Source organism: Fusarium solani (genome assembly GCF_023522795.1).
Source record: "Fusarium solani strain SB1 chromosome Unknown bctg00000009, whole genome shotgun sequence".
Lineage (NCBI taxonomy): Eukaryota > Fungi > Ascomycota > Sordariomycetes > Hypocreales > Nectriaceae > Fusarium > Fusarium solani.
The window spans coordinates 904072-927243 of record NW_027072144.1 but is presented as its reverse complement, the minus strand read 5'-3'; the positions used below and the strand labels follow the sequence as shown (position 1 = coordinate 927243).

Below are 23172 nucleotides of genomic sequence, written 5' to 3'. Positions count from 1 at the left end.
GTCGGATGGGCAGAAATGGGCACCTAACCTACAGGCGGTGCGGGCGACGGTCAAGCTTGCAACGGAGACGGGAAGACTGGGAGCGAATCGAGGGATATAACATACTAATCATCGAACCTACGAGATACTAACACCCAACAGCATCAGGTTGACAGACCATGCTTCAGCTGCTGAAGATAGGATGCTGAACACTTGGAGAAATCGGCCTTCAAGCAGGCCTGTCAAACAGAGTCAAGCGAGCCTGGAACAAAAAAGAATCGGAGAGAGAAGTTGGGATTTCTTTTGGGGTCAGGATCAACACGACGGAAGTGTAAATGGCTTAGCGTATCTAGCGGCCCTATGAGATTGGTCCTCCCGGGCGTAATGCCTTTCGGTACGAAAGGTCTTCTTAAGCTCTGGGATTTTCACCCCAAAATTTGGCCCCCCCCCCCCAAATTACCGGATTAGGTGATTACCCGATTCGGAAGCGCAACTGCACCTCCTGTTGGTCCGGATTAACCCCATCCGAATGCCTCCAGAGGTGCCAATCTTCTCTTCCTCATTTGGCAATCCGCACCTTTAAACTCTCATTCGCTCTCTGAGATTAAGTGTAAAGGAGTCTTCTTTTGAGAGTTTCTTGTTAAGAGACACGTGAAATGCACGTGAAATGCACGTGGGAACTCGGTTTTTAATGGCATTATTGCTCTTGTCTTTATATTTTATGAGATTTTCTCTTGTGCTTGAGTTAGGTGTAATGTATTAAGTTGATTTGGATCTAGTATTGTGCAGATGGATATGATAATAACGATAATCGGGCCTCATTTACTGTCCTCTCGCACAACTGTTCCAGCCTAGCCTCGCCATCAAACATTTCCTGTGGTATTTTATTCCCGACTATGTCCTGCACCCGTGCCTTTGACAGCAACATAATACCATCAAGCGATGTGCACCGCGATAGCTGCACATACAGGCTGTACGGATCGCACTTTCCTGGCTCGAGTTGTCCAGTTGTGGTATTCAGCTTTGTTCCGGTTCCTCGCAGCTCCAGCGCAATCTCGAGGAGGGTTTCACCTTGGATTTTGTAATCGGTGCATGCGAACGCTGCAGTGCAGGGAAGTCCTCGGCGGCTCACTTCGTGCCTCTGCCAAGGCCTCTTCTTGGCCCTCTTCTTCTTCTCGATGGGTATTTGGGCACTTGTTGGAGTAAGCAGGACCGTGCCTGGTGGCATGTCATCGAACTTGAACTTCTTGGTTGACTCGGATAACAGGATAATGCCGGCAGGTGGTCCAAAGTGGAGGATAATGTTCGAGGCGAGTTGATACCCCGGGAATCTCTTGGCGTCTGGTATAACTTCCAGTGCTTTGTACTTGGCCCCGTTCACGAGCTTGAGGCCTGGGTTTATATTCTTGGTCACTACCACCGGCATGCCAGGCACGAACATGAACGTGGCCGGCACACAGATCTTGCTGTCATCTCCGACGCTGGCCATGAGCGTAGCTTCTTCCTCCGTTACCGGTAATGTACTGGGCTTACCCCAACGGTGCTGGGGTAGAAATATCCGGAGTGGCTTCTGGTGGTGCCTCTGGAAGGCCAAGACCGCATCCATGTTCAGGCACCATCTGGTGCTGTTGAGGGGTGTAACTACTGTGATGCCCTTGCCCCATGGTATGGCTCGACCTTCCTGGAAGCACCGGCTATTAAGAAGCTCCATGTCGGACTCGTCTTGCTGCCCCTGCCGGATCCGAGTCAGCAGCCGCTGCAGCTCCGGGTCCCCCGCTGCGCGCACCTGTTCGGTGAGCATAACGACGGTGGTAAATCGAGCCCAGAGTGCGTGCGCCCTCATTTCGTCCGCAATCCTGAGGGCGGACCATGGCGTCAATAGCGACTTGTTTTGCACTGGGCGGAATTGGTGGAAATCTCCTGATAGTAGCACCACTGGGATGCCGCCAAAATCTTGATTCGATCCTCGGGAGGCGCAAAGTCTCTTGTTGATGTTGGAGAGCGTCTGGAGGCCCAGCATGCTCACCTCGTCAATGATGAGCAGCCACTTTTCTCTCCATCTTCTTCGGGCATCACCGTCCACGTAGGTTACCGTGCTGCCATCGTCGGCATTGCTGTCGGATGCGTTGGGTTGCATCCCACAGGCGGAGTGCATAGTCACGCCGTTGATCCGCGCTGCTGCGGCCCCCGATGTCGCCGTCATGAGCAGCCTGTGCGATATGTCTTTGCTAGCGAACAATTCCGCCAACGCCTCGATGACCCTGGACTTCCCAGTGCCGCCCTCCCCACCCAGGAACTCGCATAGTTGTGCGTTATCATTTACGGATGGATGGATTTTATTTCGCCCGGAGGGAAGTCCCTATAGGGCCTTGGCACAATCTAGTTCACATCTCAGTACATTTGGTTCCTGACACCCCAAGCCCCACGGATCGTCGTCTCATCGCTTGCTGCTCAACCTCGTCGCTGCTTGTTCCATGACAGGCCTGCTTGAAGGCCAAATTCTGCAAGTGTTCAGCATCCTATCCTCGGCAGCTGAAGCACGGTCTGCCAAAATCGAGGCTGCTTTTTGTTAGTATAGTCGCACGCTAGAGGTTAATTTGCCGAAGGCCGCTGGTCCGCATCGAGCCTGTTTGTCGCGATAGCAAATTTGATTGCCGCACGCACCGCCTGCATGTTTGGCTTCCACTTTTCGTTATCCGACGCAGCTTTTCCTCCCAAGAAGAACGATAAATTCCCAATCTTTGTTCGTGAGCATTTAAACATGACTTCCCGTTGCATTTCCCACTTTTTGCATCGGAAGAGGAAGTGCTCAATCGTCTCTGCTGCTTGTCCACAGTCGCATATGTCCGATTCCGCTGCCCCTATCCTGTGAAGATAACTGTTCAGTCGCGCCATCCCGGTCCGAAGCTGGGCTATCACGTCCGATTCTTTTCTTTTTAGCGAGTCGTATAGTGCACGGGTGTGCTTGCCCGGCAGCGCCTTGTCGATGCGCTTAGAGTACTGTCCAACCCCTTCCGGAAGTCGCCCACACTGCCGTTGTTGGAGGAGCGCCAGTCGAAGTGTCGTAGACCTTGCTTGGTACGACGGTGTCTCTACCATGCACTCTGCTTTGGTAGCTCTCTGCGCTGCTGCCTTGGCCATCGGTCCCAATGCAAAACCTTCGGCCTTAGCCGGCACCCACATGACTCTAACAGAACAGCCTCTTTTCCAAAGGCACTTGGTGCGGTCGTATATCTGACGGATAGTGCATTGACCGGATTGCTGCCGAGGCCTCCTGATCACTTCCACGGCCGAGCGGTTGCTCGTCATGACGGTTACGTCCCGAAAAGGAAGCCTGGGCGGCGTGCACTCCAGCGCCATCGCTATTGCTGCTAGCTCCGCTGTATACGGATTCTGCTCGTCTCCGGGCCCTAGAGTGACGGAATAGCTGGCAACTACCTCGCCTGCGCCGTTGCGAGTCGCGTCGCACACGACGCCTCCCATTCCCACTATACCGCCCTTCTGCGAGCTAGACGTTGCTATGATGATGCCCTCGACATCGTTTGGTGCCTTGGCCGCCTTCGCTAGGTCGTCCTCGCCTACCACTGGGATGCGGCTGGTCCATGGCGGCAACGCATACTCATGGATAACCTCCATTCGATCCATATGGACCCTTTCCACAGCCGAGACAATCTTCTGCATTGGTGATATGAATCGCCTGCTTGCCTTGTTCTTCAAAGCTGCCAGCGGGTGTGTCTTCGGAAGGGTCCGAAGGTTGATGCAGAATCTCGTTGCGGCTTGTCTGTGTCGTTCCTCTACCGTCTGGATACTGGCTTCAGCCTCGGCCACCGCCGTTGCGACAGTACGGAACGCTCCTGTAATTGCCTGCGCTCCCACTAACTGGGCTTTGTTCAGCCAGGCAGCTTCTCTTGCGCGGCGAGCGTGCGTCCAGACATTGGAGGCATAGTCCATTGCCGGCGCGACTGTCGCTACGAATAGCTGTCTCGCCACCCTCGGTGATAGCATCTTCAACCTTCTGAGGCACATGGCGGCGGTGAGTCCCTTGGCGGCGGCTCTAGCCATGTGCTCCTGGTACCGCAGGCCCACGTCCATGACCACTCCCAGAATTTTTGCACTGCTTTTAGGCTTGACCTCATTCCCCTTGATAAAAAACGGCAGGTCACTGTTGCGCGCGGAGACACGCGTGAAGTGGATGACTGTCGTCTTGTCCGCTTCAAACGTTGCGCCGCTGCGTCTCTCCCACTCGAGCGCTTCGTTAATGATCGACTGAATACCTGCCCGGTTCGCCTCCGCAGTCGGGCCGGTCACCCAGGCCGAGTAGTCGTCCACGAATGCAATTGAGCCACCTTCCGCCTTAATCCTTCTCTGCACCAAATCTGCGTTGAAGAAGAGGAACGAGACCGGTGACAGCGGCGATCCCTGAGGGAGACCTGCTTGGGGTAGCTCCCGCTGCTCAGACGTGTGTCCGTTCACCACCACCGAGGCTGTTCGTCCGGAGCAGAAGGCGTCCATCCACCTGACCAGTCTGTCTGGTATCCCTCTCGCCTTCATCCTCTCGAGTAGTCGCTCTTTGCACACTCCGTTGTAGGCGCCCTTGACGTCGAAACTGATCAGGCTCAGCACTTTGCGAGCTCTCCATGCCTTGTAGATTTGTTCCTGCAGGAGCAGGAGCGCTTGCTCGGCCGACCGTCGCTTCCTCGCTCCGAAGTGGTTTGCGGGCAGGAGCCCGTAAGTCTCTACCGCGTAGGAAATGCGCTCAGCGACGACCGCTTCCATAATTTTACCAAGTGTTGACAAAAGCGATATCGGTCGCCACGCCTTCGCTACCGTGTAGTCTCCCTTGTCCTGCTTCTTCAGCGGAATGATTTTCGCACTTCTCCATTGGCGAGGCACTATGCCGTCTCTGAGCGACGCATCGAAGAGAGCCAACACCCGGTACTTTACCACCGGCCAGAGTCGTCTCCACACCATCGCCGGGAGGCCATCGTCGCCGGGTGCTTTCCACGGTTTTGCTGCCATGACCTTTTCCTCGATTTCTTCCAGGGTCAAGCCCGGCATGGGCACCGCTTTCCGCTGTGGCCGCTCACCTTCATCTTCGATTTTCGCTGGCAAGGGGGAAAGAAAGTGCTGAGCAACTCCTCAGTTTGTTCTGCCTTGTCTTTGGTCATAGATCCATCTCCCCTCTTTAAGGGTGGCACCTTGTCGCCCATGGTGTACTTGCTAGGTTCGAGATACTTGGTTGCCTTCCAGATATTGACGTCGTCGGCCAGGAAGCCGTCCCAATGTGCTTTCTTCTGGTTCCGTATGGCGTCGTGGTACTCCTTGGCTGCTTCCTTGGCGCGTCGTTCCAGGTCTGGTCGCGATTGGCCTGCTCGTCGTTGCGCCCTCGCTTGGTTCCGCCAGAACGTGTATGCCCGCCGCAGTCGTGTTAGGTCCTTTGTCCACCAGCGTTTCGCGTACGGTGGAGGTTGTGCTCGAGGCGTCAGCTCGTGGATTGCCTCTAGGGTGACCCGCATCAGCTGGTCCGTCTGTGTCTGCACGTCGACAGCCCAGGGGAGCGGCCGGAGGTTATCTTCCACTCTAGCTCCTATAAGAGTCCAAGGAGCATTCTTGAACAACAGCCTGTGCGTCGCGACTCTCTCGGGCATCGCGATGTCAAATATCGTCTGGATCGCTCTATGGTCTGACCCGTGATCGGTCGGATGGGGGGCGCACGTCACCATCTCGTCTGCCAGTTCCGACGTTGCGAGCACCAAGTCGATGGTGCTCTCTTTGTCTGGGCCTTGCCACGTCTTTGTGCCCCTCGGAAGGAGGCTGCAGAGGCCGTGCTCGTTCATCAGGTCGATGATCGGCTCGGCTTCACCTTGTCTTCTCGCCGACACCTCATCTCCGGTCCAGAGTAGGTCATGGCGGTTGAAGTCTCCAGCCAGCACCACGTCCGTACGCGTACCGGTGCCATTACGGAATCGCTGGATCAGGCCATGCAGAACTCTAACTACAGATGCTAGCGCCTCTGTATCCTTCCCCTTCACGTACACTGACACCATCAGGATGTCTCTCTCTGGCAGTCGAAGCACCGCTGCAGTGAGATCTGCTGATGGTATCGGCACCTGCTCCACCTCGATGTCGCTTCGCACCCAAAGCATGCTTCGGATCGGCCAGGGCGCATCGTGCATGTGCGTCGGTATTATCCTCATCCAGTTGCTATGCCCCGCAGGGCTCGTTACCACCTTGCCGTCGATCTTTTTTGCGTAGGGTTCGGAGACCGCCAGCACTCCGTAGTCCTTGAGGTCTGCGTCGTTCATCAGACTTTGTTGGACCGGTTCTCGCTTTCGTACATTGAGCTGTAGGATGCGGAACGCCTTACACATCGCTCCGTCGTCCCACGGGGACCGTGAGTAGTTTACCGTCCATTTTCCGTGCCTGTGGTTCTTGGATCGCTATACCGGTAACTGCAAAGTCTCGGAGTAGCTGGAACATCCTACTCATGCTGGGTAGGATAGAGTTTCGGGCAACTTCTGCTGAACGACTCATGCGGTCCGCCACAAGGCACACACTTGGGTACCTGCGTCTGGCACGCGCTATGATGATGGCCTTGGGCAGCGCACCTTGCACATACCCGACTCTTGCTGCATGAAAAGGCCTTGTGGCCAAGCTCCTGGCAGTTGTAGCATTGTACCGGTCCGGTTCTCCGCTCGAACACGTTGGTATAAGCCGACTCACCCGCTACGAGGAAGTACCGTTCCTGTAAGAGTCTCCTAGCATCACTGTTTTTAGTAAGGTATACCACCAAGGATCCGTATGCCTTCACGCCGTCCTTGCGGCTCAGCCAGGCCATCTTGGCAATCTGCACTTCGTTCTCCTGGCCTAGAGCCTCCATCGCTCCGAGAAGGACCTTGCCGTCCTGGTCAAGAACGGCTGTGCGGTTAACATTGTCCACTTTGACTGGGTACAGTTGGTCTCGGAGGACTCTCGTGCCCGGTGTTTTCTTGGCCTCAATGATATCCTTGATCTTCTTCAGTTCCTCCTCGTTCCTGCTTATAACCCTAAGACGGTTGGCATTTCTTCCATCTCTAGTCACTGCAACGCAACGCCAACTAGGCTGGTCGCCGGACGCTCGCATTTCCTGCTCGATGGTCTTGCGTAGCGCTGCTGGTGTAGCTTCTCCGGTGTGTTCTTCTGGCACCCTAGACATATCTACTGTGCAGAATACAGGTTCCGGAGTCGCCGATCGAACTGTAGAGGAGGTTCGGGTGGTGATGCTAACAGGCGGTGTGATTCTGGCGACATCTGCATATGAACGGCCAGCCGATGGCGCTCCTTGAGCTCCAGTCATTGCGTCTAGCTGTAGCCGGGTGTGCTCCAGCTCGCTGCGAACCTGAGTAAGCTCCTCTCGCGCCTGCGATAGTTCTTGTGCCATCTGGGCCGTCGTCCTAGCGACTTCCTCAGCCATTCGGTCGCTAAGCTTTGTGAACTCGAGCTGGAACTCTGCTTTCATGATTTCGATTCTCTTATGAAAGTCTTGTTCCAGGAGTTGTTTCAGACCCTGGATCGCCTCGGTCATACTGTCGGCCGCCTTAGATGTGGTCCTTTTCTTGGTTCGATTGTTCCTCGGCACCCTCTCACTGCTCTCCTCCTCCTCCCATTCCATTTCACAATCTTGCTGCGCCGATTCCATTGCCCTCGTCGTTCTGGCTCTTTTGCGCTGGGGACGATGATGTTCCCCTCCCGGAACGCCCGATTCGCCTTCCATGACGATGATGACGTCTGAAGCGGGGTTCACAGCACCAGACATCCGCCAAAGACCAGAATCTCCGCCAAGCGGCTACCAGGTATTCCAAAAGATATAAAAATAAAAATAAATAATGAGATCGAGAAAATAAAAGCGTTTTTCGTTCTCCCATCGGCATCATCATTTACGGAGGCCGATAGGGAACGCTGTTGCAAAACCCCCCTGTCAGTTGTCTTTTGGGTCCCTTCCCCACTCTTAAGCCAGAAATCACCCCACACCTTATTAGTCCAGATACTTAGGCATGAGTAGTAGAGCAGGGACTGCGGACCAGCAGCGGGCCCGCGCGGTACATATCGGTCCCGCCCAAGCAACCCCCATCGCAAATACTGCGAAGTAGCAACGGGCCCGCGCGACGTTCTAGAATCTCGATCTACACAATGTGGTCTAAGCAGTTTAGTTCTTTTCAAGCAATTCTTAGCGAGCGATACGGTATTGTAATCAACCTGATTTTCATTGGCTGTGGTTGCAAGTCGAACGGCGCTGTGCCGGATGATAATCACTTTGTCCAGCTTCAAAAGCTGTGGACGTGTATATGCTAGCGTCCCCTTTTCTATAGCCTCAAATTTCAATTCAGAGACTCGCGTTGCGAACTCCATTTGAGTAACAGGCACAATTCTTGCATAAGCGATTTTCACTCCAGGTGCCAACATCTATGTGTGAGCACACAGCGTGATATGCCAGCAGCGGCTTAGCGCAGTGTTCCCCGCGCCGGGTCAGCAGCGGACTAGCGCGGCGATCTCATGCTCAGGACAGTCTAGTGATCATCATCCACCGTAGCAAAGGGCAACATTGTTATGGTTTGTAAACATTAAATCTCGTTCTCAACGTCAGTTTGGTTCTTTTTTTGCCTCCATTTTCTCAACGTCTCTCTTCAAACAGAATGGCACCCCCAGATATCCCCCCTGAGTACGTCTACTGCGTCAAAGCTGGGAAGAAGCATCATGATCTCTTTACCACCATATACGCTGGCGAAAACTATTGTGGCCGTTGCGGCTTAGCCAACCCCTTTCAATCCCAACGCCGGGCCAGGTCTAGGACTCCAGCCCTTCCTGGCCCGTATGATGAGGTGGTTGAGGTGGATGACTCTCCGCCACACCCAGTCAGCCCGGCAAGTCAGCTTATGCGCAACAAACCAAAACCAGTGTCATCTGCCGGTATTGGGTATGCACAACTACTCCCCAACGCAGTGTCTGTTCCCAACGGGGTGACTGCGAATACACGGGCACGCCAATATCCTTTCAAGCCGTCAAGCGGTCCTCCCCATCCGCAGTTCATGGCGATTGCCTCGGCGGCTAGTCAAGCCATTCAGAACACTAAAAGCAGCACCAGAAAGCCTACGAGGCAGCGTACTGGCTACCAATGGGTCCACATCAGTCTCCTACTCATGAGCTTGGAGACCAGGTACTTCAATGGTCTTGCGGTAGAGGTCCCAGAGACAGTGCTGCCTCTAAAAGATACGGTGATCAAGTTCAACTCGGCAGACCTCCTTACCTGGCCCTCGTTCACTCAGACCTTATTCGAACACCTACATCCGCTCCCGAGCACCATAGACCCCACTAACCAAGAGCTTTGGAAGCTTTCTTACGCTTCGTCTTTCTCCGGAAAGAAAATCGTCACCGTTCCCAATACCGATAAGTTCACGACGCCCTCAAGCATGCTCACTTCTGGGCACTTTTCGAACAACCAAGCGGGCCAGTTAAAGGTGCTCGTCGTCCTGACATCGACAGACGTGGGTGACAAGCAGGAGCCAATCACACCGCTAAGGCCAGATGAATATTCAACACCGGCCAAGGACGGCAAGAAACGGAAGGTCAAACAGGAGGATTCGAGCCCAGCTCCTGGGCTCAAGAAACGTATCAAGCAAGAGAGGCAGATCAATCAGGACAATGGTACGAAGAATAGGGAACAGGTCAAGCAGGAAAAGGCAGTTCTAGCTTCCACCTACCTGAACTTGGCGTATGAGGACCGTAACGATATCCTCGACAACATCGTTGTGAAGGGGGATGTGGTTGACCTCAGCGAATCCGAAGACGCGGTCACCGAGCTAATGCTTGATAGCGTCTCTGATGGGGAGGGAGATGAGCGTGATGCAGACCAAGAGGACGAGGTCGACTGTGAGAGCGAGACAAGTCTTTTCAAGGAGTTCGTATGCAACCAGACTAAGCTCTTGCCTATAGAAATACTGATCTCAGCAGGTAAGCCCGCAGTCGGCAGTCATCCCTGACTCCATCGAAGGAGCCCAAACCCAACAATACGCGGATGGTGCTGTTGAAGGACTTCCCCCCGCCCAGTCTACACGTTTTAGAGGCGCAAAGATTCCCATGACCTTTGCCTCTCGACCCAGAAAAAGGAAGGATTGACTACTCAGGTTCCCCATCAGACCGGTCACCATCCTCCCCATCATCACTTATTTCCTCGATGTCATTTCCTTCTTCGTCTTCAACACTAAACTCAACAAGTGGTTATTCTGCTAGTTCCCCATCTTCCAATTCGTCTTGTCGGGCTTGATCTGCTCGTGCAAGTAATGCTTCCTATATGTAGTTAGATAATTTAATGCGCAGACAGACGCGGTAGCTTACATATTCAGCAACTCCCCCAGTTGGAGCCCTACGGTACGCCAGCACAGGTGGCTGTCTACTTTCGATGTGTTGAATGATCCTGTCCCGAAGGGCAAGGTAGAAGCGCTTGAATGGACGCAGCTTATCAGGGTCCTGGTGATTGCCAAGGACTACGTCATCGTAGCCCATTTCTGTGAGGACACCGCGGCACCACTCCTTCGTCTCTGGCTCTAGACATGTGCTGATATCGATACCAGCCAGGGGTCGTAGCATTTCGCCTAGAACCGGGCGGTCGATAGGGATCCCCCAATTGCAGGCCTTGTCTGGGTCAGGGTAATGATAATTCATCCAGGGCTGGCCGTGGACAACGTGGGGACGGTTCTTCTGGAGGCGTATTTTGTGTAGATTCCACGCTTCGACGAAGTCGAAGAGCTCTTGACGCAGTACACCTTCGAAGACAGCGTAGATAGCAATCTGGTCCTCAAGCATGCTGCCGTCAAAATCCCCATCCCTAGCAAGCTCTCCAAAGTAGTCTACCCACTGTCGGGAACAGACGTGAAGCATGCGTTCCCACCAACCCTCGATTTTGACATTCTTCGTACTCGGTGCCGCCTTGTAGGAATCCTTCAATCGTTTGCCCTGTTGGAAGACCTGTCCATTCCATTCCACGCATCCGCCTGCAGCCAAAGCAAAGTTCCAGTGGGCTGCTGCGACTAATGGCGTTTCACTGCCCCTGTCTGCTTGCAGAAACCACGGGCGGAAGCCATAGGTGTCGCATGCAGCCAAATACTGCTTCAACACACTCAAGGCGGTTGTAGCAGAGTGGCCAACATAGAACCAGATAATGTTGCGTGAGTAGGCATCGATTGCGGCGTATATCTCGAATCCATACGCCTTGAGCTTATCGTGGCCGTCAATACACCACTGGTAGTTTGGCCCCGGGACAAGGAACTGCCCTTTCTTCCTCCGCATCATCCTTTTGCGCATCTCAACCTCGTTTGGGAACATAATTTTGTACATCTCAAAGAGGGGATCTCTTGGTACCCAGAGCTGCTGTTGCTGGCGCAGATATGGCTGGAGAAACCTTCTGCCGTATCCTGCAATGGCATTGGACCGCTGAGCCATCTCGACAATAACCTGCTCTGTCTTCTCCAATAAGGCAAGGCGTTCTTCATCGCTATTGATGCGACGAACCCAGCGGCGGTCCGGGTGAAGTCTGATCCGTTTTAAACCTCTTATGGTGATGGGCCAGCCTTGCCTCTGAAGGACACTCAAGGTCTGCTTCTCGGTAAGGCCAACGCGGAAGATAAGGTCGCGGATAGCTTCTACAAGCTCAGGCGTCTCAATGGTACGTGATTGCTGACGCGGAAGTCCCCAGCTGGCTATCCGCCGGGAGATTGTGCTGAGGTCGACAGCGATATGGTGACGCTTCCGAAGCTTATGCCTGATCTTGCTTCGCGAGGCGCCATTGAGGTACAGAAAGGTGATATAGTCACGGTACTGATCGATGGGACTGGGTGGCCGTGCCATGGCGTTGGAGGTGAGTATGTAGGTAGGGGTGATCTCTTGGTGTTGGAAAAGGTGGCCTGTTAGGACGGAGCCCCTATTTAAGCAGGGCGAATTGGCTAATTTGCACTACCCCGCAGCGGCTCAATAGCTGGCCCGGTGCGGACTAGGCAACCAGTGAATCAGACGAAATGCAATGCCACTATTGGGGAATGGGAACAATTAGGACCCCACCTTTGGAAGTGACTGCAAGTTTTTAAAGAAACATCAAATCCCTTCCAACCTCTTTCCTCCCTCTCCTTCTCCACCATGTGGCTAAGAAGTGTGCTTGGCTCCTCGCCTTCAAAGTACAACTTTAATATACTTATTTAGCTTGGACCCCCTGCGCTATTATCATCGCCAAATACATTGAGCGGCCTCCCACGAGCACCGCTCTCGTAGCGAATAAGCTGGTAATCAGCAGCGTCATCGCTGCCGATCCCCGATGTCTGGAGCGGCGGCCTCTGTCTCAGCGGGTGGGGATCCCTCCCAGAACCAAAACAGCAAGGACAAAGGAAAGGTTCAGCCTAGTGGCCGCAAATTCGCGGGCAGAATTATGGTAAATCCAGTCAGCTGCTATACAGCCAAGAGACCGCTACTAACACTCTGTTTGAGCAGAAGAAGAAGAAGCAAAAGAAGAAGGCCCCTCCCATTGGCTCTGCGCGTGACTTCCCCTGCCGCCCCTGCGTTACTCGCGCTACCAAGAGCCCAGGGTATGAGTGCGCCTCCCAGGACAGTAAGTAGCTTGTTTTGCTATTTAAGCTTGCCAGGCCAACATATATGGGATAGATACTGGTGCCGCTTGCTGGGCCTGCGCAAAGAATGGTCATACCTGTAGGCCTGTAAGTAGTCTTCTCCAGCTCTCGGTTAGTGAGCTGCTAATTAGCTGCTATCTAGGTCCCTGCTGGTGCAGTCGCTACTGTGCGTGCCTTTTGGGAGCTGAACCGGCAGATTGACGACATGAGCGAGGATCCTGGCGATGCCTGGCGCTCCGCCGCGCAGCGTGCAGCACAGCAGCTTCGTGCCTGCAGTGCCGCTCCAGCTCCGGCTCTGGCTCCACGTGGTGAAGCAGATGAAAAGACTCTCGAGGAGCGAAAGGTTGCAGCGTTGGAGGCTATTGCTGAGGCTGCTCGGCTCTGGACTGTAGGTGAATCAAACTCGCCAGCTAAGTTCCACTATTAACTTAACGCCTAGCAACTTAACAAGCTAGACGAGGAGAGCGTGGAGGAGGATGAAGATGGAGAGGACGAAGATAACTAAGTCTTGATTATTGTCCGATGTGGAGGGTGGTTACGGGGCGGGGGCCATAACAGGGGGTCTTTATATCCATCGTACAACGAAGCTGCTCTTCGCTGGTCCGCTGCGACCCCGCTGCTGTTGCCGAACCTACTCTTGCGTGTCAAACTAAAGGAATCACGGTTCTAAGGTACATGTCTCAATGTACTATGGGGCCGTCAATTCTTTCGCGCTAACCCATTTTGTCAGTTGGAACGTGCTTTTTGGGTTTTGCAACAGTGACCTCTATAGGCTGCCGCAATCATTGTTCTCGACATTACTGCTATCGAAATCATCGCTGTCATCTTCGTCCGGGATGGTGTCGAGATGGCGACACACTAAAAGGAAGGCAATTTCCTGGCGCTCGTTCAGGGTGAACCTGCTTGCGATCTGCCGACCGGCATGGAGGAATGTGGTTGACGGTCCAAAAGCGACCCTAGTGCTGGGTCCATAAGCGTTCCCGGTGTCTGTTTCCGATATCTCTATGCTATCTTCTCCTGCACCCGCAAAAGTATGGTTCAATAATGCTTCTCTGCCGGCAGCCGTGTTCTGAGTATCCTGAACTCCGTCAGAGCCTTGGACTCTTTGCACAATTTCCTTGTCGGCTTTGCCCTGCTTGCTCTTAATCCCCTTGAGTTGATGTTGCATTGGGAGCTCGCTCCTGGCTACCATAGTTGGCTGGTACTGCTCAGGGCTCTCTGCGGGAGCGACAGTCTCAAGATCATCTGCAAAGTCGGTGATATCTGCGTGGGCTTCGCGGAGCTGATCTAGCAGCTTAACGAGAGACTCCGAACCAGCGGTCACCTGGTTGGGGGCTGTGGCACCCAGTACTGTCCCCATCAGTCGGCAAAGCTGGCCAACCTGGTCTGGGCGATATGCTTTTACTGGGCCTGTAGGATCTTGGAGATCATACCCCATAGCGTCGATATCATCCAAAACGGCGTCGTCCCCCGCAGCCGCCCACTGCTTTGCATCTCGCCGCGCATCTTCCGCTGATCGCTTCAAGAGCTGGATGTTACCAGCGATAGTCTGGAGTCTTTTGGGGAGTCGCCGTCTCCAATGTTCCCAGATTTCGTTAATATCGCCTGATGCTGCTGTAGTGAACTTCTCCCATGGCACAAAGAGTGCGAGGTGCTGTACTGCAGCTCTGGTCAGTGATCTTGTTGGATTGGACTGGACTGGATTTCGAGGTCGGATCCAGTCCAGTCCAATGCACAGGGCTGGGGGCTCCAGGAGCGCCAATGCAAATCCAATTCTCCAAATGGATTGGGAGTATTCCGCATTTTGCGAAAAGAGTCGCCGCGAGATTTACTGCGGAATCGATCCTTGTTCAATGCTGTTGCGGTATGTATTTGACATCAATTACACTGGTTACCGCAAGCCCTCCTGAGTAGTATTGTCCTCATCCAGAAAACCCTCTTGATCGGCGGTCTGAAGGTCCACATTGCCCATTCTAATTTCAGATCCCTCCCCGTCGTGCCGAGTCCCCTGCAGATCAGACTCCCCTTCTAGTCTCCCAATGTTGATATCCTCAAAAGTATTCCGTGCAGGTGGGCCGAACCAGGATCGGAGGCACTCGCTGGCTTCAATGATATCTATCTTAAGCCTCGACCGCCGGTCGGAAAGCAGTATCTTGGCGCTGCTGAATAGCCGCTCGCACTCGTCTGACATTGATGGAACGGCCAGAACATCCAGAGCCATACGGGCTAGATCCGGCTGCGTATAGTAGCGATCGTTCCAGTAACGGATAGGATCAAAGGTTTCGTCCTCACCAAGCCGGATAACATCTGTTTCAAGGAACTGATCGAGCAAGTCGACGGCGGGAGGGTCGGTTGCCAGGGCCTCGTGACGAAGCTTCAGTCGTTTATGGCTCTTGACCGCCACAAAGGCCTTCTCCTTTCTAACCGGAGCAGGCAAAGTTGGGCAGAACGAAGCGGAAACTGACGCATGCTTTGTAGAATGTCTTCCCCGATACTCTTCTAGCCAGAGCCCCCTAACAAGGTTCGTAACGTTCGGGATCCATGACTTCTTTTCTTCATCTGTCCAAGTCTCGATGTACCACTGGTTTTTGAGAGTCGGATTCAGCGCAATAGCAGCATAATATGCCGGTGTCTCATCCGCTTTCTTGAAGTACTCCTCTGCCTTACGCCAGGAAGCTTCCGCCGAAGCGGCAAGAAATGCGAAGTCATCAGCTTCAGCAGCAACAGCTCCTCTACTGGTGTTCCTTCGAACAGCCGCCTTGTGGAGTTCTTCGAATTTAATCTTGGCCTGCTGGATCTCATTTAGTAGCCAGTCAAGTGTCTGAAAGTGATCCGCTAGTGTTGAAAGCCTGCCTTCCGTAGAGAGGGTTCCGTCATAGAACGTCTCCAGCTGATCATGAAGGTGTGCAAGCTCGTCCCACTGCTGCTCAGACAGGCGGTCTTCTGTGAGGCTTTTCTGGCTCTGGCCAGCCTCATACTGGTCACAGAAGACTTGAATTCGCTCCTTGACGTTAAGAGCTCTACCGATCGAGGTGAAGTATGAATTCCAGCGTGTCTTCTGGCTTTGGATAAGCTAGGCTAACTATTAGTCCTGACTATGGGTTTATGGAGGGCGCAAACTCACCTCTAAGCCATCAAACTCAGACAGCTCTCCCCCGCAGACAATTGATCTGAAAAACTGACGCCGCTGAGGATTGGCTCGAATGTATTTGATGATATTGTGAAGCCTTCCGATGGCGCCGCGCTTCCGCCAGAGCTCCCGGATTCGCTTCATATCACCCTCCCTGTACGCGGCGTCTAGATCTTTGCAGACCTTTTCGGCGTCCTTTCCGATAAGGAAGGCCTGCGCGCAGAGATTCACAATGTGCCCGAAGCACCGGAGGCGTCTGCGTTTTCGCTGCTTATCTGACATCCTTGGGTAGACAGCGCGCAGTACAAAGTCAACGCACACATCGTTGACCGATGCGTTATCGGACATAAAATAGCCAACTCGGTCCGTAATCTTGTAATCTTTGATGACCTGCAACAGGACATCGCCGATGTTCTCCCCTGAGTGTTCCCCTTCCACTTCGCGTAGCGCCAAGACAGCAGTTCGACGCAGCCCAGATTTGTCGATGAAATGTGCTGCTACTCCAAGCACTGCGAGGTAGTTCGGCGACGTCCACAGATCGAAGGACAGCGAAATGGAACTCCGACTGTCGAGCATATCCTGCCGCAGTCTCTCCTTCCTCACCTCGAACATATTCATCACCCACTGGCGAATGGTTGATGCTGCCTTTGGAAGGAGATCAGCTAAGGGTGGGAATAGATAGAAGAGGAGGTCGCGAAAGTAGTCATTCTCGATCTGGAAGAAGGCGATATGGCAACAGACTAGCCAGCGGACTAGGAGTTCCTTGAACCGATCTACCCGGCGGGAGAAGATGATCGATTTCATGTCCTGGTAATCGGATATCGAGGGCTGGCTCGAGTCCACCGAGTCTCCTCGAAAGGACTTGAGTTCTCCAGTAGTCTTGTCGATATGATGTTTCAGGTGGAGATGATCAAGTGCCGTAGAATTGCCATTTGAGACTGCTGGAAGTTCTTGTTGACGACGCTGTTTCTCGCAGAGGTAGCAGTACCATACCCGTTTCCGATCTCTCTTTGACTGTAGATCCTCACCGTATAGCCAGATCACCGACGTGCGCTTCTTTGTTGATTTAGGGCCCCTTGCGATCACAGAACAGCGAGTATATTGCTCGCCCTGAAGCTTGAACTCATCTGGCTGGATCAGGGCATCCGGATCGCGACTACCGGTATTGTTGATCGATTCTGGAGCGAGAACAACATTGTCTGACTCTGAAGACCTATTAGAAGAGCGAGAGAAGAAGCGGGTGATTGTTGGTGCGGCCATGCTGGGACGTTAATTACATTGTGGGTCAAATGGTAAAGGGCATGTTATCGGGTTCGTGCTGCTGCATATTATGTAGGCAAACGGACGTCTCACCTTCGCGCTGCATTACTGACTTGGTTTGCCGATGGTACTCGACGGGTTTAGCATCGTGGAGACCAATCAACACCACGCGGAACAATGTGCCTGAAACAAAAAGTGGAGTTCGGGCTCGCTTCTTTCCTAATTAGGAATGGTCCATTGGCGCTCCAGGAGGCTCCAGACCTCTCGATCCAGTCCAGTCCAAATTTCTGAAACTGTGAATCCAGTCCAGCCAAATCCACTCCATCCAAATCCACTCCAATGCTAGTCCAGTCCAAGAAGATCACTGGCTCTGGTGCTAATATTAGTATATGCTCCTTGTTTATCCATCCCATCTGCTCTATGGCTTGTGCTTACCTGCGGTATCTGTCTGTGTTTGTGTCAATATCAAAGTCCATATCGAGAAAGCCGTTGATGCATGGCACTGCATACATCCCCGGGGGTCTTAGAACCTGCACCCAGTCCCTTCCCGGCTTCCAGTTCCTTTCAAATTCTATCTTCACTAACTCCTTGTAAGATGAATCTATCCTCTTTTGTAATTTAATAAGCGACACGTAGTCGTAGAAGCATAATGTCTGCAGCACCTCTCCACGGTGATGGTAGGCTTCAATGTATGGTAGCTTCTTGCCATCGCTTCCCACTAAGACCCTCTCCGCGCTGGCTTCCGCGTCGCTGCCGTTGCTATTGCCACCTGTGCTCTCGATAGGTCGACCATCGTCGTCGCCTAAAGTGCGACTGCATTGCTGGAGATACTGCCAGCGCCGGAGTATTGCCCAGTATATCATTGTCATATTCACATATGACCATTGTTTGGTACTCGAGAACTCACTTGGGTAATCCAAGAAGTGCGCAATCACCTCCACCTGCGATAATGGCCTCTCGGTGAATATTCTGTTTGCGATTCTCATTAGATACTGGCGGTTTATATTTGCCTTGGCTTCGTAGTTTGCAGTTGTTGCACCTAGCCCGACGGCGCTGGTTGTGCTGATACTTGGAAAGAGCTCTGCTGCTATGGCCACTCTCTTCCAGATCGGATCTTGGATCTTGTGGCATAGTTTGTCAAGTAGTATATCAGCGCCATTGTCTTGCTTTGAGTTCCGATGAAGGAGATGTCGTGATTGTGCCGCAGCCCAACCGCCATTGGCTTGTTCCATCGGTTGATCATGGGATGTGAGCGTTGGAGCCGAAGTATGCCATCCGCGCCAAATTCGCTTTTTGTAAAGAGCTTCCAAGGCGCATGGAATCGACACGTGGGCTTCTTTTCTCCCTCCTTGATATGAGAGTATTTGACACAAGTTGCAGTGTGGACATGCATCTGGACCCTGCCCGCGCTAGTGATGCAATTTCTTGTACACGTACGTACGTACGTACTGTATTTTAGCCGCTGTACGTACGTACAAAAAAGTTGTACGTACAAATTTGTACCATACAAATTTGCCCTTTCCATTTTAGGTAATGGTTGCTCGTACGAGGGTTCTCACGATCCTAGTCTTCTCCCACTCCAGTCTCAAGCCTCTGATCCCACTTCAGTACCTACTCCCAACATATCACCCGTCGACTGTAATACACCTTCCCACTCAAAATCTCCATTGGTAGACGCCATCGCGCCATCGTACACAGCGCTGTGCTTGTTAAACAGGCCGTCCGGGCCGCCTGTACGCATTCGGAAGTGGGTGAATTCGGAAAGGGCACGGCGATATTCGTCATCGTTTTTCAGCTGTTTCTTCAAATACTCTTGTACGCGCGCAAAGATGCTAGGCGGAAGTTTCGAATTTGGGCCTGTTGTGTCTGGCCGGAGGGCATCGGCGATCCAGTGTATGTCGTACGTTTGCTTATCAAGCCGGGCTTTGAATATGGCGTCAATGTCGTCCCACGGAATATCAGGGAACTGATCAGTCTCTCTCATCTCAGCCCATTTGCTTTTGATTTGCAGCCAGCGATTTACAACGTGTGCGACCCCCCCCCCCCATCAGCCTCGGAAGCGTGTTGAAATTCGTTCACGGGCTTTAGGACCGCGATCGCAGCCTCGAGTTTTAGCCAGAAGCCGTTGTCTTTGATGATTCGAATCGCTTCGGGCAGGAGAACGGGGCAGTCCTGGCATCGTAGCTCATCTCGTACATCTTTCCGAATAGACCAGTCTCTGGCAGGGTCTCGAGAACGGAGAAGGGAGAAGAAAGAATTGTACTGAGAACCCCAGCGTGTGATTACACTATTCGGAACGAGCGGGTTAGTAGAATATCGATTACTCAGTCACAGCTAGCAATTCACGGGTACCTTCTGATCAGCGCGCGAGTTACTCCGTTCCACCTTGCGCGCTGGCACATTCTCAATCTTTGCAATTGTAATTTGGACCGAGAGAAGAACAAGAGGAGGGTGCTGACGTTATTAAAGAGATCCTCAAAGAAGGGAAGAAGAAGGATATCTGATTAGAAGCTGAAGGCCGTGAGAATCGCATAGAGAGAAGTTGACATGTGAGAGCTCTGAGAATCTCCCTAGCAAGTCGTGTACAGAGCGCATCGTGCTTTCAGTATCTGTACAGATAGAATTGATCCTGGAGAGATCGCCGCCGCACAGTTGCTGCATTTCTCCCCAGATCAGCCGCACCCAGTTCTCTGCCGTGTGCTGTTCGTCTCCCGTGTCAAGTGTTTTCCAGTAGAAGGCCGGGCCGTCTGGTACCTGTACCGAGATATTAACGATCCTGTGGCCCGAGACATTATCGGAGGCGTCAAATATGATGTTGAACCATTCCGAGCTGGTAATACGTTTGAAAACCTCGTCATAGATTTCCTGATAGAACTCGGGAAGAATTCGCGTGATGACGGCACGGCTAGGGGGCTTCCAGCCAGGCTTGATGCGAGTGAAGAAATAACGCCAACGACGGCTCTCGAAGAGGCTGAAGGGGCGGCCGCCAGCGATTACGGCGGCGGCGGCATTGTAGGCGAAACTGCGACTCTCGTCTTGCGAGATATGCTGAATTCCGACCTCGGTTATCTTCTTTTGTGTAGCCTCAGAACATGATGGAAGGCAGCCAGCGTTATCCCGAGCTCGGCGCTCTTGTCGCTGCTTAGCTTGCCATTTCTCACACGCAGCGAGATGCTCTTTCGGCCTCCCAATAGAGGTTGCAGCGAAATCCTTCTGGCAGTGACGGCATCTGTATCGCTTGCTTTTCTTGGGGTTAGAGCGGCCGAGGTCGATAAACTGTCGCCAAATGAAGGCAGCGTCAGCTTTGGCAGGGGCCATCTTTTTTGGCGATACCTTCAATTGGGAGAGAATGGCAGAGTAACGCTGAGTTGTTAAGCCGGCAAAGTTTTGTACAGCTCCGTACTTGTACGGCATGACCCATAAATTACCTGATTTGGAATATAGCGGGCTCAGTTGTACGTACATAGTACATGTACGTACATTTTCTTCCTGTATGTACGTACGTACAACAAGGTTGTACAAACTGTACAACATCACTACTCAGTTGGTCCCCTCGGTCCACATGATTCATCTCGTGGTTATACATAGCAGCAACTAAAGGAATCTCAAATTTCTTCACACCTTCGTCACCGAAAAAACGCTGTATCGGGCGTGCACGAGCTTCTTGCGTATTTGGCCTCTTCCTTTTGCGTATGACACGCTCATCTCCGTCGAACACAAAGGTCAAGAAGAGCACGAGGGCGTTATCCTTCCACGCGATTTGGTTGACCTTCCAAGCCAAGACACAAATTAGTATATAAATCACACGCAAAAGTATCTCAGTTCCTTGCCTTATGATCAACTGTTGGGCCCTTCCGTACCTCGCCAAAGGCAAGAAGGTTACGGCCGGCAGTGTCATCAACTTTGAGCTGCACGAAGGGTCTGTAGATGCCACAGTTGCGGCGGGCTGTGCCTGTGGCCCCGTGGCCTAGTCTTCGAAGCTGCGTGAAGAGGCCTGCCGATGAGAAGAGGTTATCGATGAAGACGTGATATCTGGCCCTCGGCAGCTTATTAACTAGGGCCACAACCACTGCTTGAGTCGGGTTGAGAGGTGCGTAAAGATCCCTTCTTCTTTGGCCTCGTACCTGGCTCGCAAGATGACTCTTCTTCGTCGGCATCTTCTTTAGAAGAGCAACTGGCCCATATCTCTTCTTTGGCTGGTGCCAAATCCACCGCAAGAAGAAGCCGTATTGGGCCACAACCCATATCTTGAGGCCGAGAGGCGTGGGTTTATTCGGAATCTTCGTTGTCTCGTATGACCGCCCTGTATAGCGGGTTGTCGCATATCAGCCTGTCGCACACACGGCATAGCCCACCGGATTATTTCCGGAATTCCACTCGGAATTTCCGTTCCACACGGATTTCCGTCTTCTATATAAGACAGCAACGTCTTTCTCTTTTGTATAGTACAAGGGCCCCTGAGATAATTCTCATCAATTGACTGGTGCCATCAATGATCCCTGTGGAGCTAGTTGTCTGACACGGGTCATACACTCATCCACAGCGATATTCGTGCCTAGGGTCCAGATCTCGATAGACACGCGTTGCATATGCTCAGACCAGTCATCAGCAGCTCTGAATACCCTCGGAAGGGCCGTATCGGCAATGTTGAAAGGGTTGAAGACTCGAAGGTAGCGTTGAAGAAGTTGAAATCGATCATATGTCATGTATTTGCGTATGCTATGATCAGGGGCCTGATGCTCTAGCGCAGAAGTCTCCCAATGGCTGTGGATTGTAGGCTCCTTGTGAATTCCTATATAAATCAGGATAGCGAGCCATACAAATACCTCTTCGGCGGAGGTTGGGTGCCAGCTGCGGAGCCGGGCGGCCGGGCCCAAGTCCCGCTCTTGGATGAGGCTGTCAACCCAGCTATTGGTGTATTGAACCCATATATCAACTAATGAATAAGGTATAAAGAGCTGGAAAAGCTCTAGGGGCGTCTGAGGCAGCTTGTTGACCTTTGGGCTGCGTGAAGGCATCTGCATTGGAAGGAAATAAGCCCCGCACCTTGTGGCCGGGTTGAAGACCGGGCGGCACGTGTTATCGTTAGGTTGCTCGCGGCGGCTATTTTCCTCTGTAATACAGCTACTTGGATTAGAGGCGTTAAGTGCCTCGCCGGGAATTGATTGAGAAGTCATGAGTATCTTCAAAATGAATTCTATGGTGTTTTGGCAGGAATTGATTTCAAAGGCACTTTCCGTACCCCGCTCGTATCCATGTGATTACCTGAAAAAGTGGGGCTGGTACGCGTTGGATGCCTTCGCGCAGCCTAAGAGATTTACAGTTCCAAGTTTTCCTGCTCGCATCTCCCAGAAGCCCCACGTTCTTCCTCATCCGCTAGTTAGTCTCGCCTCGCTTGACTCTATGTGACAGGCCTGCTTGAAGGCCAATTTCTCCAAGTGTTCAGCATCCTATCTTCAGCAGCTAAAGCATAGTCTGCCAGCTTGAGGCTATTTGGTGTTAGTATGGCCAAGTTTGGTCGCTAAATGTTGTTGGTTAGTAGGTCATCAAGTCTGGTTTGCATCAAGTCTCTCCGTATTCATGGCGAATCTAATCGCCGCCCGCACGGCCTGTAGGTTAGGTACCTATTCGGGTCCATCTAATGCCGCCTTTCCTCCCAAAAAGAACGAGAGGTTTCCCATCATTGTTTGTCCGACTCGTCGCATGCCTTCTCGCTGCGCGTCCCATTTTGTACACCGGAATAGGAAATGTTCTATCGTCTCTGCTGTCAAGGGCAAGGATCACAACCATCGTGAATAGCTTCACGGTCAGCGTGAACGCTACACCATAACTAGCATCAGGCGACAGCCTGCTGCCTATGAGATCGGCAGACTGAACACAGGTTTAAGAGACCGACTCTCGTCACTCCTTTAGATAGAAAATCAAGCGCTCATTTGATCCTCATGGCCCATCAGTACCTGCGACAGATGAAATGAGCTTGCCCCTGAGTTGACCGCGAAATCCTGATTAGGCTAGTGTGTGACCGCGAGAATTAAATAAAGTTAGTGCACGACCGCTAAATTCTGGTTGGCTAGAGATTTGGCGCTAAGTCCTAGATTGGCTAGTGCAAAGACCGCGAAACTCAAAAGGGTAATTTCGACTGACCCGATGGCT

At 52.6% G+C, this 23172-nt stretch overlaps 5 protein-coding genes across 5 annotated transcripts; 2 read left to right on the top strand and 3 right to left on the bottom strand.

Moving 5' to 3' along the window:
• Positions 1-738: 738 nt before the first annotated feature.
• Positions 739-7732, bottom strand: MRS44_013353 (uncharacterized protein; the record flags this gene model as incomplete). The annotated part of the gene is made up of 5 exons (XM_065616829.1): positions 739-754; positions 948-2338; positions 2644-5007; positions 5067-6419; positions 6599-7732. The coding sequence occupies 5 exons, from the start codon at positions 7730-7732 to the stop codon at positions 739-741; spliced, it is 6258 nt and encodes a 2085-aa protein (XP_065472901.1).
• A 919-nt stretch (positions 7733-8651) lies between these two features.
• MRS44_013352 (uncharacterized protein) lies at positions 8652-10131 on the top strand (the record flags this gene model as incomplete). The annotated part of the gene is made up of 2 exons (XM_065616828.1): positions 8652-9917; positions 9967-10131. The coding sequence occupies 2 exons, from the start codon at positions 8652-8654 to the stop codon at positions 10129-10131; spliced, it is 1431 nt and encodes a 476-aa protein (XP_065472900.1).
• A 110-nt stretch (positions 10132-10241) lies between these two features.
• Positions 10242-11859, bottom strand: MRS44_013351 (uncharacterized protein; the record flags this gene model as incomplete). The annotated part of the gene is made up of 2 exons (XM_065616827.1): positions 10242-10298; positions 10351-11859. The coding sequence occupies 2 exons, from the start codon at positions 11857-11859 to the stop codon at positions 10242-10244; spliced, it is 1566 nt and encodes a 521-aa protein (XP_065472899.1).
• A 460-nt stretch (positions 11860-12319) lies between these two features.
• Positions 12320-13134, top strand: MRS44_013350 (uncharacterized protein; the record flags this gene model as incomplete). Its single annotated transcript, XM_065616826.1, has 5 exons — positions 12320-12433; positions 12493-12610; positions 12664-12716; positions 12772-13017; positions 13069-13134. 5 exons carry the CDS (start codon positions 12320-12322, stop codon positions 13132-13134), a joined length of 597 nt encoding a protein of 198 aa, XP_065472898.1.
• A 261-nt stretch (positions 13135-13395) lies between these two features.
• Positions 13396-22196, bottom strand: MRS44_013349 (uncharacterized protein; the record flags this gene model as incomplete). Its single annotated transcript, XM_065616825.1, has 10 exons — positions 13396-14296; positions 14525-15702; positions 15754-17020; positions 17455-18308; positions 18635-19016; positions 19216-19281; positions 19670-20447; positions 20527-20788; positions 20880-21322; positions 21551-22196. The coding sequence occupies 10 exons, from the start codon at positions 22194-22196 to the stop codon at positions 13396-13398; spliced, it is 6777 nt and encodes a 2258-aa protein (XP_065472897.1).
• Between the last annotated feature and the right edge of the window lie 976 nt (positions 22197-23172).